At 38.5% G+C, this 18,904-nt stretch overlaps 1 protein-coding gene across 7 annotated transcripts in view; it reads left to right on the top strand.

Annotated features, from left to right (window-relative positions):
* The window catches only part of stim1b (stromal interaction molecule 1b), a 38,059-nt gene extending 19,267 nt beyond the window's left edge, over window positions 1-18,792 (top strand). For 2 of the 7 annotated variants that reach the window (XM_051681751.1, XM_051681755.1), the window contains exons 7-14: window positions 4,442-4,619; window positions 7,479-7,656; window positions 8,527-8,694; window positions 9,001-9,101; window positions 10,392-10,627; window positions 11,127-11,207; window positions 15,175-15,343; window positions 17,099-18,792. In XM_051681751.1, the coding sequence (XP_051537711.1) occupies window positions 4,442-4,619; window positions 7,479-7,656; window positions 8,527-8,694; window positions 9,001-9,101; window positions 10,392-10,627; window positions 11,127-11,207; window positions 15,175-15,343; window positions 17,099-17,516 (1,529 nt within the window). In that variant the 3' untranslated portion in view covers window positions 17,517-18,792. Of the gene's footprint in view, window positions 1-4,441; window positions 4,620-7,478; window positions 7,657-8,526; window positions 8,695-9,000; window positions 9,102-9,966; window positions 10,343-10,391; window positions 10,628-10,852; window positions 11,004-11,126; window positions 11,208-15,174; window positions 15,344-17,098 lie in introns of those variants that run through there. The other 5 variants (XM_051681753.1, XR_007895578.1, XM_051681752.1 and 2 more) reach the window with 5 other exon arrangements.
* The last annotated feature ends 112 nt before the right edge of the window (window positions 18,793-18,904 follow it).

Raw genomic sequence — 18,904 nt, 5'->3', positions numbered from 1 at the left:
TGTCACCATTCACTTTCATTGTATGGAAAAATCATGTGCTGGTCCCAAGAGATTTGACCTGAGCCCAAATCAGTGGCAGGTTAAGATAAGTGATTGTCAAGGTTGATTCAACACCATCCACTCACAGATATTTTGGCACCACTTCACGTCACCTGCTATTTTCCTGGGCAGGATGTGAACGGTGAAACTGCAGATGGAAATAGCACTTGATAATCCATTCATCCAAAATCCTGCCATTACTTAACTGATGCCACCATTGTTGTGGTGGGGAACACCTCTCTGGTCACTCATGTCATTGTGCAATGCAAATGCAAAATACATTTAAGACAGATGTGTGATGGAGAGACGTATTAGAATAGCTGAATAAAATAGCAACACTACTCTGCAAGTATTGACGCTGACTACCACCCCTGGAGTCGCGAGTTCGAATCCAGGGTGTGCCGAGTGACTCCAGCCAGGTCTCCTAAGCAACCAAATTGGCCCGGTTGCTAGGGAGGGTAGTGTCACATGGAGTATCCTCCTCGTGGTCTCGACTAGTGGTTCTCGCTCTCAATGGGGCATGTGGTAATTTGTGCGTGGATCGCGGAGAATAGCATGAGCCTCCACATGCTGTGAGTCTCCGCGTTGTCATGCACAGCGAGCCACGTTATAAGATGCGCAGATTGACTATCTCAGAAGCAGGGGCAACTGAGACTTGTCCTCCGCCACTCGGATTGAGGTAACCGCGCCACCACAAGGACCTAGTAAGAAGTGGGAGTTGGGCATGCCAAATTGGGGAGAAAAGGGGATAAAATAAAATAAAATAAAAAGTAAATAAAAATATGACAAAATGCTAGAACCTGCCTTAAAATAAAGCATGGGTATATCCCTAATGTATTTTTCATGTCTCACTGTTTCAGGTGGTCTTGGATATTTTCCATTTTTCTCTGCAGATTATTGCTTGTTTGTATTACTTTTTTGCTAAAAATGGTCTGTGTGTGTGTTTTATTTAATAGTGTATTGCTACCCACATCTATTAAGTTGGAATTTTAGAGACAGGAAGACTTTTAACGTAAGCAGACTCTGATTTGATGCATTACCCCTGCCAAAATATCCTTGGCTCTTTTCCATTTACCTTCAAATTGAGCTCTCTCTCTCTCTTGTGGTTTTGTAAGTCCACAGGGAGTCGAGTCGATGCATACTGCATGTCCTACTAAAATAAATGTCCATGTTTTTAAAAGAATATTCTTGTTTAAATACAACTTAAACTCAATCAACAGCATCATGCCATCAGTTACAACAGACCTGGTTCATTCCCTTAGTTACACTTACTGGAAGTCTATTGGGCAATTAAACCAGAAGGTTTAAAAGCATAAATGTGAAAATTTTTCAGACAGTTAAAGTAATATCTCACCCAAAAATGTAATTCTCTCTTCATTTACTCACCCTCATGCCATCCCAGATGTGTATGACTTTCTTTCTTCTGCTGAACACAAAGATTTTTAGAAGAATATCTTAGCTTTGTAGATGCATACAAGTCAAGTGAATAATGACTGAACTTTGAAGTTACGAAAAGCACATAAAGGTAGCATAAAAGTAATCTGAATGATACCAGTGGTTTAATCCATGTTTTCTGAAGCGATCCAATTGATTTTGAGTAAGAATAGACCAAAATATCACTCCTTTTTCACTATAAATCTTGACATCACCAGTCTCCTTGGTGATCATGATTTCAAGCTTGATTACACTTTGTGCCATCTAGCACTCTGCGCATGCGTTAAGCATTAAGAAGTGCTGTCGAGCTTGAAATCATGATCATGCCTAGAGACTGCAATGGCAAGACAGTACAGATATAAAATGAGTTACATTTTGAACTGTTCTCACCCAAAACCAATTGGATCACTTCTGAAGACATGGATTAAACCACTGGAGTCTTCTAAAATTCTTCTAAAAGTCTTTGTTTGTGTTCTGCAGAAGCATGAAAGTCCTACACATCTGGGATGACATGAAGGTGAGTAAATAATGAGAGAATTTTCATTTTTGGGTGAACTAATCCTTTAAACTGACAAACTGAGCAAGACGTCAAAATGATTTTCTGCTATAAAATTATATATGCTGTTGACAGAACTTAGTGAAGCAATAAGATACAAGAAGCACTACATTCAGGTTTTTTGTTCCACGTGATTAAAGGTTCCTCAATCCATCAGCCGAATATTGTATTTCTGTCTAAAAAACATTGTTGCAAATGGAAGTTTAGAGAAGATCGTAGGCATAATCAGTGGGAAGAAAACATTAATTTGCTCTTGTCATGCCAGGGTCAGCTGGGGTTAGCGATGAAATGTGTTTTAAATGAACAGAGTCATAATTCTCACATGACATCACTGCCTTTAGAGTATGTGATAGGCCAGTGTATGTAACAGTGTTCTGTCCCTTTATACATGCATGCCAAAGGCACAGATCTTAAAGAAATATTATATTTTTTAATTGAGTGAGTACTTTATATGAAGCTGTTCCCACAGTCCATTCATTGACCATCTGAACACAAAACTGGAACTCATTTTCTTGATCTGGTAAGCTCTAATCTGATTGGCTTGTTTGAAGCAATTTCTGAGAATAAAGATTCAAAGTCATGCTTACGAGGTACTTCGCTGTTGCAATGAGCACTTCTCAGGATGAAATTGGCAAATGAAGGTTGTCAAGTTAGTGACATCAAATCTTAGAAAGTTTTGTATTTTAGCCAGAATAAGTTGCAGTACACACCAGACAATTTGCCGTTGTCAAAGCTCTGGCTAAACAAGACTATTTTCAAACTAACGAGATAAGTACATGTTTCAGAGTAAAGCATATCTTCAGTTGAAGTCAGAAGTTTACATACTTAAGTTGAAGTAATTGAAACTCATTTTTTAACCAATCCACAGATTTAATATTAGCAAACTATAGTTTTGGCAAGTCATTTAGGACATCTACTTTGTGCATGACATGAGTAATTTTTCCAACAATTGTTTACAGACAGATTGTTTCACTTTTAATTGACTATATCACAATTCCATTGGGTCAGAAGTTTACATACACTAAGTTAACTGTGCCTTTAAGCAGCTTAGAAAATTCCAGAAAATGATGATAAGCCTTTAGACATTAGCCAATTAGCTTCTGATTGGAGGTGTTCTGAATGGAGGTGTACCTGTGGATGTATTTTAAGGCCTACCTTCAAACTCCGTGCCTCTTTGCTTGACATCATGGGAAATGAAAAGAAATCAGCCAAGATCTCAGAAAAAAATTGTGGACCTCCACAAGTCTGGTTCATCCTTGGGAGCAATTTCCAAATGCCTGAAGGTACCATGTTCATCTGTACAAACAATAGTACGCAAGTATAAACACCATGGGACCACGCAGCCATCATACCGCTCAGGAAGGAGATGCATTCCATCTTCTAGAGATGAACGTAGTTTGGTGCGAAAAGTACAAATCAGTCCCAGAACAACAGCAAAGGACCTTGTGAAGATGCTGCAGGAAACAGGTAGACAAGTATCTATATCCACAGTAAAATGAGTCCTATATCGACATAACCTGAAAGGCTGCTCAGCAAGGAAGAAGCCACTGCTCCAAAACTGTCATAAAAAAGCCAGACTACAGTTTGCAAGTGCACATGGGGACAAAGAGAAACTTCCTCTGGTCTGATGAAACAAAAATTTAACTGTTTGGCCATAATGACCATTGTTATGTTTGGAGGAGAAAGGGTGAGGCTTGCAAGCTGAAAACACCATCCCAACCGTGAAGCATAGGGGAGGCAGCATCATGTTGTGGGGGTGCTTTGCTGCAGGAGGGACTGGTGCACTTCACAAAATAGATGGCATCATGAGGAAGGAAAATTATGTGGATATATTGAAGCAACATCTCGAGACATCAGCGAGGAAGTTAAAGCTCAGTCGCAAATGGGTCTTTCAAAATGGACATTGATCCCAAGCATACCTCCAAAGTTGTGGCAAAATGGCTTAAGGACAACAAAGTCAAGGTATTGGAGTGGCCATCACAAAGACCTGACTTCAGTCTGACAGAAAATTTGTTCTGTCTGGAGGAATGGGCCAAAATTCCAGCAACTTATTGTGAGTAGCTTGTGGAAGGCTACCCAAAAAGTTTGACCGAAGTTAAACAATTTAAAGGCAATGCTACCAAATACTAACAAAGTGTATGTAAACTTCTGACCCACTGGGAATGTGATGAAAGAAATAAAAGCTAAAATAAATAATTCTCTCTACAATTACTCTGATATTTCACATTCTTAAAATAAAGTAGTGATCCTAACTGACCTAAGACAGGGAATGTTTTCTACGATTAAATGTCAGGAATTGTGAAAAACTGAGTTTAAATGTATTGGCTAAGGTGTATGTAAACTTCTGACTTCAACTGTAAGTGAAGCTGATTGTCACCTATCAGTGTATGTTTTTTGTGATCTTTGTGGCAGTGAGCAGGCACAGTCACTTAAAGGACTTAATGTTGGTGGTGTCCATCGTGATTGGAATGGGGGGCTGCTGGTTTGCCTACATCCAGAACCGAAACTCCAAAGACCACATGAGCAAGATGATGAAAGACCTAGATGGGCTACAGAGAGCTGAGCAGAGCCTCATGGACCTACAGCAGAAGTAAGTACAGCTCAACACAAAACACCCTCTCGCTCTAGGCCTATTTACTTGGGTATGCACATTCCATTTACACTAGCCTAAATAAATGTGTCTCCTCAAAATAGATATAAATTTGATTGACTATTTCTGTGCTGTATGCAAACAACATGCAAAATTCACTTCCGTGATTATGCTAATTTGAAAATTTACTGTTGAAAATTTGAGTGTTTATGTTCACCTCATAAGACAATTAGATTTTGAATTGTATAATTGCTCCATCTATGTGTCTCATCCTTGATTGCTCGCTCTAGTGTGGATTGCAGGGCTGTACGTAGCCTAAACAACCAGATGCATTTACACTTGGCAGATTCATGTCTTGGATCAGTCTTAAATGAATCTTGGGGGGCATTTACATTGGGAAAGGCAGGCCAGAGGGTTTAAATGTAGGAATGTGAGGCCTTCGTTTTTGTCAAAACACTTTAATCCTTCGTTACAAAAAAAAAATAAAAACGTTTTTTAAATCATTCTTTTAAGCTGGGAGTACATTTTTCAGTAGAGGACTAATTTTGTCTTGTTTTTAGAGAAATCTAACTGTAATTGATTTCCCTTTTAATTATAGGAATGCTCCAGGTTTAAGCTCAGTTAACCGAATTACCACAAAAATAATTTCACCCCTCGTTTATTTTAAAATATGCAAAAACATTTTTGTAGTAATCAACTTTATGCCACTAATGCTGTTAATTGAGCATAACTTGTTATGAACAGTCTTGCTTTAAGGATGTTAAGACATTTTTACAGAAAAACAAGACAAAAATGCTGAGTAAGGAAATTATTTCTGCAGTATGTCAACATGACACTTCAATGTTAGGTATATTTTACCAGTTATTAAAATGCAGGAAAATCTCTTAGACACCAAACAGAGCATGAGGGTTAGAGACAGAAAGAGGAATTTGACTATCCGGTGGTAGTGTGGTTCATTACCTGCTATCTTTGTTCAGGTCAAAAGACTCAGGCAGGGTGATGCAAGCGTCCCTCAAAAGTCCTTAAATGGCAAAAGGACTGGCAGTGCTCTGCTGATTTCAGCTCTGTGTGTTTCAGACAATCACACTATTGTGCTGCACGCTCAGTTCAGCTGGTGCCCTAACTAGTGAAGCAGAACAGAGAACATGTCTCTGCCTTCTTTCAGAAGTCGCAGGTCTCGGAGAAGCTCATGATTCAAACGTCCCCTCTTCATGGTGCTTTAATTTAAAGCAATGACCTTATAAGGACGTAAGGATGTATTACAGTGATCTATATTAGTTTGTTGAGTGAAAAGCTGTAGCAGAGGAATGTTTGTTGAATGTAATGTGATTAAGTCACTGTGTAAGAATGGCCAGTGTAAGAGAAGAGCACAGGGATCTGGTTGTATGGTATGTCTCTTTGTCCTTTACGTTAAATCCCATTTGGAACAGAGATCTGGACACCTCGTTTCCACTTTGACCCGCACTGCATCCACCCTGCATTATGCACTTGTCATGTCTGTTGTGAAAGGCTTTCATAGTTTGCTTCCTCTCTTTTTATTGCTCTCTGCTGTTCATTTGCCTCCTTTTTGTCCCATTTCTCTTTCCCTGCTCCCCTTTCTTGTTATGTAATAATAACACTTAGCCTTGGTCGCTGCTATATATCAACGTAGGTTTGATTTATACCTCACTTCCTGTTTGAACTGGGACTACTTCAGTATGCAAGAAGCCTGTCATGTGCACTGAACAGTCCTCTCTATTATTTTGTATTCTTTCTTTTTCTCTGAATTCTTCCTCCTATTTGACAAGTAAAAGGAGAAATGGATAAATGGACTGCTTAAAGGGATAGTTTTAGTCCCAAAATGGCAAAATGCATAGCTAGATTAAGCCATCCAGATCCTACAGTCCTTAAATTGTCTCTGAGTGCAAAGCTGAATTGAATGAACAGTGAAAAGAATGAATTTCCCTGTACAGCTGTAAGGAAGTTCTACCACAGAATTACCACATCGAACAGGGCATATCTTGTTCAGCTGTCTTTTCACAAGGAGGAAGAGGTGTGGTGATGTATTGCAGATCCAGTTTCCTACTAATTTCTAAACATTTCTCTAGAGCTCCACCTGATGGTCAGTTGTATTAAAGGGATAGTTTACACAAAAAGAAAAATTCTCAAATAATTTACTCATTCTCATGCCATTCCAGATGTGTATGACTTTCTTTTTTCTGTAGAACTCAAAGGTTTTTAGAAGAATATTTCAGCTCTGTGGGTCCTCACAATGCAAGTGAATGGTGTCCAGAACTTTGAAGGCTCAAAAAGCATATAAAAGCAGCAAAAAAGTAATCCATAAGTCTTCTGAAGCAATATGATAAGTGTGGATGAGAAACAGATCAATATTCAAGTCCTATTTTACTAAAAATGTCCACTTTCACTTTCTTCCTTTGTTTTTGTGTATTTGCATTCTTCGTGCATATCGCCACCTACTGGGCAGGGAGGAGAATTTATAGTAAAAAAGGACTGAAATATTGATCTTTTTCTATACCCACACTTATCATATCGCTTCTGAAGATATAGATTTAACCACCGAAGTCTTTTGGATTACTTTTATAATGCATTTATATGCTTTTTGGATCTTCAAAGTTTTGGTCAGCATTCACTTGCATTATATGGACCTACAGAGCTGAGATATTCTTCTAAAAACCTTTGTTTGTGTTCTGCTGATGAAAGAAAGGCATACACATCTGGGATGGCTTGAGGGTGAGTAAATGATTGGAATGATTTTGGGTGAACTATTCCTTTAACTGTTGGTCAAGTAATGATACTACACAACATTAATGTGCAGAAAAGAGTGGTTCCTCTAGAGATTGATAATGTATTTGTGTTCAGGCTGCAGATCGCACAGGAAGAGCACCGCACGGTGGAGTTTGAAAAGGTCAACCTGGAGCATGAGTTACGAAACGAGATAAATGCAGCCAAGCAGGAGGCACAAAGACTCAAAGAACTGCGTGAGGGCACGGAGAACGAGCTCAGCAGACAGAAATATGCAGAGGAAGAGTTGGAACAGGTATCACTGTTCACATGGCTTTATTAAGAGAACTGCAGGTTAAAAGGCTATTTTTTTCCCTTCTTTTTATCAATATAAAAAACATGGCTATTTGTAAAGTAGGCATCATCTTATTAAATATGCACACATTTGCATATTATACCAAAAGTTTTATAGACTCTACAAAAAAAAGTCTTTTTTTTCTTTTTTTCTTTTGTGATTAGCAGCTCTTGGTTTTGTCAAAAGGTTGTGTATATAAAACAAAATATTTAGGTAAGCATTTGCCCATTTTGAATTGATAAATGTATTAAAACGGCAATGAAAAGGAGAAGGTTTAAAAAAAACCATCTAAAAATTACCAGCAATATAACTTCGGCAAAATACCAGCAAAGTGTACCTATTATGACGTATGGGATATTGTATTTGCTATACGAACAAACTGTCATGTAAAAAAAATGGCTGATGAAAAATACAAATACTGATTTAAGGTGATATAAATATACAGAACCTAAAATTGTTGCCTTTTATTTTAACTGTTTTCTGAAAGTTTGGTTTTGGCAAAATATTGCAGAAAGTCAAAATAGTGAAATCTAACTATAATCATAATTTATGCATGCAGTACCTTCCCTTAAATTTTTTATGTGAAACAATCAATTAATCTAATAGCCACTGGTAATGTGTGGTCGAGAGTGTGCTTTTTACTTTCCTACTTTTCACCATTTATTTACAAGCAGCATGTTTGGAGACCCTCACTTTCTTCCATAGATTCATCTTACAGCTGTCCCATCACCATGGAAAGTACTCAAGTGGTGCAGAAGAGGTCATACACTATTAGCTCCCCAAAACACTCAATTGCAGCCAGTGCTGAGTGTATGTGCATGTATTTGTTAGGTGCGCATGGCTTTGAGGAAGGCAGAGAGAGAGCTGGAGTCGAGGAGTAGCTGGACTCCTCCTGAAGCTCTGCAGAAATGGCTACAGCTCACTCATGAGGTGGAGGTGCAGTACTACAACATAAAGAAGCAGAATGCTGAAAGACAACTCATCGTGGCTAAAGAAGGGGTGAGATGGACACACACACACTCTGTTCCTGAATATTTAATGCTTTTTTTGCCTATACTGCAAGCTTGACATCCATTTAGCTATAAAAAGATTGGTCTTAAAGGAAAATTTCACCTATATATCAAAATTCAGTTATCATTTACTCACCCTCATGTCATTCCAAACTGGTATGACTTTCTTTTTTCTGTCGAACACAAATATTTGAAGATTATCAGAACCCTTTTTCCATATAATGAAAGTGAATGAGGATTGACAAAAATAAATAGTTATGCACTGATTTACATGTGGTTCCGTTTGGCACGACAGGCAGAAAAGATTAAGAAGAAGAGAGCAACACTGTTTGGAACATTCCATGTGGCTCACAGCTCTTCATTGGACGACGTTGATCACAAAATCCTGACAGCCAAGTGAGTCCATCATTGATGTTGCCATTCTTAGCAGACTGTGAATTTTTTTTTTTTTTTCATAAACTTTTTATCCTCACTCTATAAATCTCCCAACCTTATCTTTTTTTCAGGGTGAAATAAAGGTGTTTTTAAAGCAGTTGATTTCAACTGGTGGGTCTCGACCCAAAAATGGGTTGCAGATCTGTTCTGATTGAGTTATGGACAGCAGGGATAACAATACAAAATGAATAGACTTATCAATATTTAGTCTATATCACTACTTAAAGGAGAAAACATTCCCATATCTTCTGTTTTTGACGTCCAGGGCTGTGCATCAAATTAAACTCTATGGTATTTTGGGGCAAATTCATCTGTCACTTGGTAATATGGCTTATGTTAAAGGAATAGTTCACCCTAAAATGAAACTTATTTTATCATTTACTCACCCTCATGCCATCCCAGATGTGTAATGCTTTCTTTCTTCAGCAGAATACAAACAAAGATTTTAGAAGAATATCTCAGCTCTGTAGGTCCATACAATGCAAGTGAATGGTGATCAGACCTATGTAGCTCCAAAAATCAACTAAAGGAAACATAGTAAATTCATAAGAAGTAATAAAAGTAATCCATAAGACTCCAGTGTTTAAAACCTTATATTCAGAAGCAATATAGTAGTGTGGGTGAGAAACAGAACAATATTTACAGAACAAAATTTTACTCTAAATCTCCACTTTAACATTCACTTTCAGTTGTGATAATGAAACTAAATAGGCACCACATGTGACTTTCAGATATAAAAGTGAAAGTGGAGATTTAGCATAAAGAAAGGACTTACATTTTTATCTGTTTCTCACCCACACCTATTATATTTTTTCTGAACATATAGATTTAAAGACTGGAGTCGTCTGGAGTACTTTTATGTTGCCCTTATGTGGATTTTGGAGCTTCAGAATTTTGCCACCCATTCACTTCCATTGTATGGACTTACAGAGCTGAAATATTCTTTTAAAAACCTTCATTTGTGTTCTGGTGAAGAAAGAAAGTCATACACATGTGGGATGGTATGAGGGTGAGTAATTGATGAGAGAATTTTCATTTTTGGGTGATCTATCCCTGTTTTTCTGTATGTTAGGCTGGTAAATCACACTTACTGTATGATTTTAGTTATCCATTTACAAAATTGATAAATGTTTCTATGCGGTTCATATAAAAATCCAACGTAAAATCTGTGTTGTAAAGCAAACACTCTGATCTGAAGTTCATCGACTGAACAAAATATCTTGTCTCAATCTATATTTTACATTTCCACAGACAGGCTCTGGGTGAGGTCACTGCTGCTTTAAGAGAAAAGCTACATCGCTGGCAGCAGATCGAGATTCTGACACGTTTTAATATTGTAAATAACCCTGGCATGTCCTCTCTGGCCACTGCCCTAAACCTGGACCCTGCTTTCCTGGGCATCCGCCCCGCCACGCCCCAGCACCTGCTGCTGTCTGATGACATAGACGATATGGACGAGGACATACTTTCCGCAGGAACTTTGCAATGTGAGTTTATTATGTACATGTGTGGACTATCATAGAGCTGTGTGTTTAACTATTGTGTTGACAGTTATTCTGAGTAAGAATTCACATCTGATCTTGTTTAACTATGTTTTATTTTGAGATTCTCAGCCTTCTTAAAGAGATTGATCACCCAAAAATGTAAATTCCATCATTATTTATTCACCCTTATGTCGTTCCATGTCGTATGACTTTACTTCTCCTATGTAGCACAAAAGATGATGGGCAAAATGGACAGCCTCAGTCAAAATTCACTTTCATTGTATGGAAAACAGATGAAAAAGAATGTCAGTGAATGGTGATGTTGTCATTCTGCCTAACATCTCTTTTTGTTTTCCACTGAAGAAAGAAAGTCTTACAGGTTTGGAACAACATTACAGAATTTTCATTTTTATTAGATCTAGTATAGTAGATGTCCAGTTTTCTAACCCTAATACATGCAAATGTAGCTTTGTGGTGTGACATCACTGGATAATGTCCACAGATGCCGCCTGGCAGATGGACCGACGAGTGAGTGACCTTTGGCCTGTGGGCTCCGAGAGCCAATCCCTGTGGAAACATTCTGGTTGGCACCACCCCTTTTATTCTCTCAGCCAATGCTAACACAAAGAAACTCTTCTGTGTCCCTCCCACTGGCCATTTAAGACTTTCTAGATGTTCTGCAAAGGAAATTCTAACTCCAACTCTTAAACAGACATCTGTGTAACAGATACAAACAAAGTGCAGATGTGGAGTCAAGATAATCAATTTTATGGGCATCTTAGTATGAATGAATTAAGGATGAGTGGAATGACTAATTTCTCTGACATTTAAATGTAAAGTTTGGAGTTGACTAGTCTAAAAAGTAAGAAACCCTCAGAAATTAGTTAAAAAACACTGTGTGGTTATAAGACCGATTTAAAATACTTAAACACAGCCAAATCCGACTCTGAAAATATTCTGCTGAAAAGGGGCATTTGTCTGCGACGTGCTCGCCTTGCATTATGACCATTGTACATTACATATAGAACATGACATGCATTCACTGAATCAATGTAAGTGAATACAGGCATATTTATTGAAAACAATTGAATGAATAGTGCGGGACCAATAGAGCAACCCTAGTAGCCTGTTCTAAATGGAATTCACCAAGTAAAAGTTACTTGACATATTAAAACAATCAGGACATTGTTGAAAATAATTAACAGGTAAGCCAAATCTAAGAGAGAAACAAAATGCACTGAAAAGACGTGTATTTCATGACATGCAGTAGCCTATTATCTAATATGACAGCTGTTTGGTTAAGAACGGTAACCAATAATACAACCCCAATTCCGAAAAATTTAGGACAGTATGAAGAATGCTAATAAATGCAAAAAGGAGTTATTTGTAAATTATATTCACCCTTTGCTATATTAAAAGCTCTACAACTAAACATATGTTTTACCTTGTGAATTTCATTGTTTTTTTTAATGTACAGTAATTTCAAATCAGATGATTGCAACACACTCCAAAAAAGTTTGGACAGTCAAGTGTTTACCACTGTGAAACATCACCATTTCTTCTAATAACACTGAAGCATTTGGGCATTGAAGACACAAGTTTGTTTAGTTTAAAAAGTGGAATTTTCCCCCATTCATCCATTATGCAGTTCTTCAGCTTCACAATTGTACGGGGTCTTCGTTGCCATATTGTGCGCTTCATAATGCACCACATATTCTCAATTGGAGATGGTCAGGACTGAAGGCAGGCCAATCTAGCACCCACACTCTCTGCTTATTCGTCCAGTATGAGGTTTGAATGTGGGATGTCCCTGGAAAAGATGGTGCTGGATGGCAGTATATGCTGCTCCAAAATTTTTCTGTTTGCATTAATGGTGCCCTCACAGATGTGCGAGTTACCCATGCCATTGGCACTGACACCCCTGGCCCATACAGACACTGGCTTTTGGACCTGATGCTACAGCTTGGATGGTCCTTTTCCTCTTTGGCCCAGATAACACGATGGCTGTGTTTTTCAAAAACTATTTGAAATGTGGACTCATCGGACCAAAAAACATGGTTACACTGTTCTACTTTCCATCTAAGATGAGACCGAGCCCAGGGAAGTCGGCAGGATCGCCGAGCCGGAACCCTGTGAGCTCGCTCGATTTCCAGCTTGTGGCCTGCTATGTCGAGTAGACTCGGAAAGAACCCATCCAGGAATTCCACTATATCCCATCCCTCCACTCCCTCCAGGACTCCCATGATATGGACGTTATTCCACCGGCTACGGTTTTCCTTGTCCCCCAGACACGCTCCAAATCCACCTTGGTCGCTAGCGGATTAGCAGATAATTCCCTCTCTGATGACTCCAGATAATCCGTTTCTCGACATCCCCCACTCTTGTGATCACATCAGTAAATTTCGCCTCCATGGCAGTGATTGATCGTATCACAGCAAGATCCTCCAAGTCAGCAATGATCTTCGTCAGCATTGCCGTCATGTTCAACATCTCTCACTGCATTTCCCACATCTCTCCGACCAAATCGACTCCCGGGCCTGCGGCCTGCTCAGGGGTTGTCAGCTTGAGCGCATAAGTGTCTTTTAATGTCTCCAGAGCCCGAGGATTTTGAATTCTTTGACATATTGTCCTCCTAGGACAGTTATGGAACAGAGTGTATCGAATCTTTTATGTCATAAAAGGTATTAAAACTAGCAAAGTGGGCAGAGTTCGCCGTTCACATGTTCGATCCTCGCATGGCGTCATGTGACTCTCTGGCGAGTGAAATCTTAATATTTATTTGCCAGTGGCTAATAACTGACATATTTTAGTTGTATTGCGCAAAATGTAGTCGCATATGCGAGTTATTTACTCGCAATGTAGAGGGCTGATATTATAATAAAAAGTAATATAAAGCCAAATGTAAATGTGTAAAAAATTTTAACATTTTAATGGGGAAAAATATTGACCGACTAGTAATTCCAGTGTCAACTAGCAGCATCAGAACCGTTTAGTCAACTAGTCGACTAGTCTTCCACATCCCTAGAATGAACACCAGAGCAAGTGAAATTTGTAAACAGTATTGTAGAGATGATAAATTAGAAGCCACTGATTCCATGTCTGCAATGATGACAGTTACACTAACAATACAAATTAAAGGAATATTTCACCCAAAAATGAAAATTCTGTCATCATTTTCTCACTCTAATGTTGTTCCAACCCCGAATGCCATTTTTTTTTTTATATATATATTTTTTTTTTTTTTCTTCATGGAATGCAAAAAGGGGATGTTCTTGGTCACCCTTCACTTTCACTGTATGGGCAAAAGAACATGCAATGAAAGCAAAATGGGGGATGAGACTAAAATTGTTCCTAACATCTCCTTTTGCATTTTTAAGGAAGAAAGTCATAAGAGTTTGGAACAACATGGTAAATGATGACAGAAATGTAATTTGTGGGTGAACTATCTCATGTTATATTGAATGAGAGTTGTGTGTCTGTTGAAACAAAGCTCTAAAGGCAGAGACACATTTTTAGCTAACGCAGAGTTTTCTTTTCCTGTCTTTTTGTTATTAAAATGGCTTTTCACACTTATGTTTAAACCTGGGTTAACCTAATCCTGGATTATCTTGTTCCATGTTTAACACTTTTTATAGCTGGGTCAGTTTTTCACACTGTATACCTTTTGGCACAGCAATTCGGGGTTAGCACCACAAAAGCATTGCTAAGCCTGCTTTGGAGCAGGGTGTCATTATTCCGGGTTAAATGCAGTGCTAACCCCCTTTCAAAATTGGAAATGTGAACCATTACACAACATTTTTGCTGTTCCACAAAACCCAGGGTTAAATGCAAAAGCTTGTTAGAGCACTATATTTTAACTTATTACATGGCTCTTTGGAAGTCTTGAATCTGATTGGTCAATTGTTGCATTCTGCTGTCAACTATTTTTGTATAATGACTGCTAAACTGTAAAATTTACTGTTGTCCCAGGCAGCTGATTTCCTTCAAAAATCTGCTGTGCTGGTTTCATACCACATGTATCACTCTGCAGTCTTTTTTTTTTCTTTTTTTTTTTCGCATGATAAAATAATTTGAACTCTAATGGATATTTTATGTTCATTTATGTATTCATTTGGCAAGTAGCCATTTAATAAGTGGGATAATGTGCTCAATATCGCAAAATAAACTCCTTCAGGGCGTTTATTTTGCAATAATGACCGGCTGACAGGATGTTGTCCCTTACTTAAACGTTGAAATGTTTCAACTAATCAAGAACTGCATAAATGTAGCATTTCTCTGTTGGCTGGAAATCTCATGTCTGTATGTCATGTGCTATGTACACGCCTCAGCTCTGTAGTGTCTTCCATTATGTCCTATATCTTTCTGTTTTCCTTCATTAACAGTATTTGGCTTTTATTACCATCAAACACAGCTCCTCCCAGCTGTACCTTTTATAATTGTGTTTTAGTGATGTGTTTGTGTATCGTGGCAGATTCTTGCTTTTGCTCTTATCTTAAATTTTTTCTCCTGTGTTCAGTATATCATTAACGTCTTTGTGTGCCTCTCCTCAGCTCCCAGCCTGATGTCTCTCCGGCCGCAACATGGAGACCCTATGCTGAACCTGAGCTCACAGAGGTTGGTAGAGGGCTGTGAGAGTGAGACTGGGCCCATGTATCCACTGCGGCCCCCCAGCTGCCCCTACACACGAAAGACTCGCAGCCACTCTATAGGCCAGCTGGAGTAAATCCCTGTTCCCTCGCTCTCTTCCTCTCTGTCTAATCCCTCCATAATCTCTCATTCCACCTCTTCTCTGCAGTCTCTCTCCTCTTCCAGCTGTTCCCATTCTGGCTCTCGTTTTGCTGCACTGCAGTACCATTCCTCATACTTCAAGTCAATGGAGGCACTGGTTCACGCACTTTACAGAGAACCAGAAGCATTGGGTACCTCACATGTTGTTCCCTGTGTGGCTAACCCCTGTGCTGTGCAATAATTATTAATGTTGTGAAATACAGGATTGCCATCAGTGTCTGAAATATTTGCTTGGAATTGATTTTTGGGGGCACTTTAAGCTTCCTTTGTTCTAATAAATAACACAAAGCGTGTTGTTCATTTATATCAATACTTCAAACAAATAATTTAATTGGTCACTACTGCATATAAACCCATTACAGGCCAAGGCACACCTAGCTAGAATACACTCTTTGCACATGGCTCTTCGGAGCAGCAGCAGTTCAAAGTCTTGGCAGTAGATCTTGTTTGACAGGTTGAGTTTTGTGTTACGTGTTTGTGCAGCTTCTCTGCTTTGTTGGGGGATTGTATTTATGTCTAATTGTGCAATACATGCTTGATGCAGCAGTTTCTGTACTTGCTCTGCAGCAGCAGCAGCAGCAGTGTTGCAGATCTGAGTCTGCCAAGACCAATATCCTATCAATATGTCATACCCACATTAACATGTTAAATCTTTTCGAGAGTTGTCATGACTGAACTTGGAAATATCGGGAAATTAAACCAAATTGATTTCCAGACCTGGAAATGTCATTAAAATTAGTCAAATCTTTAAAGTCATAGACATTTTTAGTGTGAATATATACATTTTTCTGGTTGTGCTTGCTCTAAAATATTAATCAGCTAGCTACTGCTCTGTGTGAGCTTTAATCTATTGTGTAGAGTAAACTTGCATGGTAACATCAGTCTGGCCGTACTACTGTAGCTAATAACTGTCGTTTATGAGACATAAAGTGGTCTTCCTCAGTGGGAGACATTTATACGCTACAAATTATAGTTTTTTAGGTTCCTGACATGCAAATGGGAATCAGAAATCTCTTCATAAATTTCTATAACATGATTAAAAAAAAATAAAAAAATCCTTATCCAGTAATCACTAATGACTGGCAAGGTCACGGAAAAGTCATGGAAATTAATTGGTTACCCTGCACAAAATACACTGCCTAGTTTAGACAAGGCTGACTGAGCTGCCATTGCTAAGTGTTGAACTGGTTAGTGGTTATTTCCATCATAAGAATTACCATTTCACCATTATATGCAATCACTACGAAGGTTCCTTCGAAAAATGGGCAGTCTCACAAATAACTCAATTACAGTTGCACTGTTCATGAATGTTTCATCTTTATGAAGTTCCTTTAACTAGATAAAGATAAACCGATTGAGATGGAAACAGAACTCATCCAGCATGTAAATCATTGCTTATGTAAATTCAACATGAAATCAAAATGGACCCTATTCACTTTCTTACTACATTTTCCAGGTCGTATTTTGCACATTTCATCAGTTTGCCTTCATAATTAAAACAAAATAACTTGCTCTGCCTCTTAAATGACTTTTTGGCAAACGTCACCCAGGCCGGAAAAGGATGTTAACCAAATAGTTATGAATGCTGTTTCATGTTGGCTTTAAATGAAATATGACAGATTGAGGGGAAAGTGAAAGGGCTAAAGCACAATACAGACTCTAAAGTCCTCTTCTCTCCTTGTCTAGGGATCTGAACCACTCAGAATCGGATTCCTCCCTCTCGATGTCTCACCCAGCCGGGGACACTCTGCTCTACTCCTCTACTCCACTGTACAATAAACTTTCCAGATCCAATGGGGATTCCTCCACAGACAGCCCCCTACTGCAGAAAAAGACCTTTGGCATGGAGAAGTGTGCCAGTCTTGGAGAAATCCACTCTCAACCATCCAGCCTCACTTCAGTCGAGTCCACACGCTCTCACTTCTATACCTCTGCTGAACCAGACGGCCCCTCGGTGAGGAGCAGCATTCGTGTCACTCAAATCCCAGGCAAGAAGAACCTGGTGGATGAGGACAGTGGATCCACAGGGGAAGACACTGAGGGCTCCAGCACTGGCCGCTTGAAGCCCTCCTTTCCCAGAATCTTTAGAAAACCAAAGAAATAACAACAGCAATGGAATCCACCATTCAAGGCCTTCTTGGCTTTTCTGTTGTAAGAGAGTAATGTAAATTAATTATTGTTTTACAAAGTCACACATAAATGGACTAAGGGGCCATAAAGACAGAACGCAGCACTACAAATGGAAATGAAATCCTAGTGCCTCGAGACACGTTTTTAAAGTTGAAGTTCTTTTTAACAGCATCTAAAAAATATGCCGCTCCTGCGCGAGTTGCTGAAAAAACAAGATGCGTCGCAATGGTCAAAGACATCCGTCTGGTGCATGTTTACATAGAGGCAAAAACACATTTGGTGTTAAAGGAATAGTCCTGGTTCAATACACGTTAAGCTCAATTCATAGCATTTGTGGCATAATGTTGATTTTCACACAAATGTATTTAGACTCATCTGTCCTAGTCTTTTAAAAAAAAGAATAAATCGAAGTTGCAGTGAACCTGGAAGATTCCTTTAAGACTAGCACAGTGATACATTTTTAACCTCTTCACTGGGAGCATCTTTTTAAAGAATTATATTCTTTATAGATTATATTCTCTAGTCTAGGACATGTAATTTATGTTGTATTTTGATTTATAGTTTGTGTTGACCAACGGAACAGGAACAGTCATTTGTTGGGAACAGGTATGATATCACTGTAAATTAATTTATTTAGTTAACTGAACATAAGGGCACTTGATGGCATGTCTATTTTGGGTGTTTCATCTATTTTTATTATAAGCAGTTTGAGCTTTCACTCTCCATGGCCTGATTTATAAACACTGAAGTGCATGCAAATGACTCCACTTGCTCTTTGCTATATTGTTTTACATAGGATTTGCCTGGACTTTTGCCTTTTCATGTGGTGCTGCAATGTTCTTTTGCAACTCAGTATTGTTGCCAGGGTAACAATTCAGCCACAAATATTATTACCATCTGTATCTTTAGATAGTCTTAGTAAAAGACATCAGAATACTTAAATAGACATACCACATCCACCTATTTAAAAAACATTAGACTGTCAGTTTGAGTATGCAGCATCTATGTACTTGTATTTTCAGATGGTTGTGGGTGCTGAATATATCCTTTTATTTTGCATTTTACTCCTGTTACCAAAATGGTTTATGGTCTATGGATATCACTGTAAAAGCAATGCCAAATGTTTTTTGCGGTGTACTCCCTATTTGTGTAAACAGATGTGTAGTTCTCATACTCATCTCTGTCTCTGCTGGTCTGCATGTTACTAAAGTCCTTCATTAAAATAAAAAATAAAAATACTGAAATTTAAAGGGAGGGTTTTTTTTTTTGCAAATAAAAAATAGGAATGTTCAAATACACTGGAAGTTCTTTTCTTGTGACATTAAACAAGCAGATTTAGGATTCTCTTGACAAATCTTCACT

The sequence above is a fragment of the Myxocyprinus asiaticus genome, chromosome 40, assembly GCF_019703515.2.
Source record: "Myxocyprinus asiaticus isolate MX2 ecotype Aquarium Trade chromosome 40, UBuf_Myxa_2, whole genome shotgun sequence".
In the NCBI taxonomy this organism is placed as follows: Eukaryota; Metazoa; Chordata; class Actinopteri; order Cypriniformes; family Catostomidae; genus Myxocyprinus; species Myxocyprinus asiaticus.
This window is presented reverse-complemented; position numbering and strand designations above follow the sequence as displayed.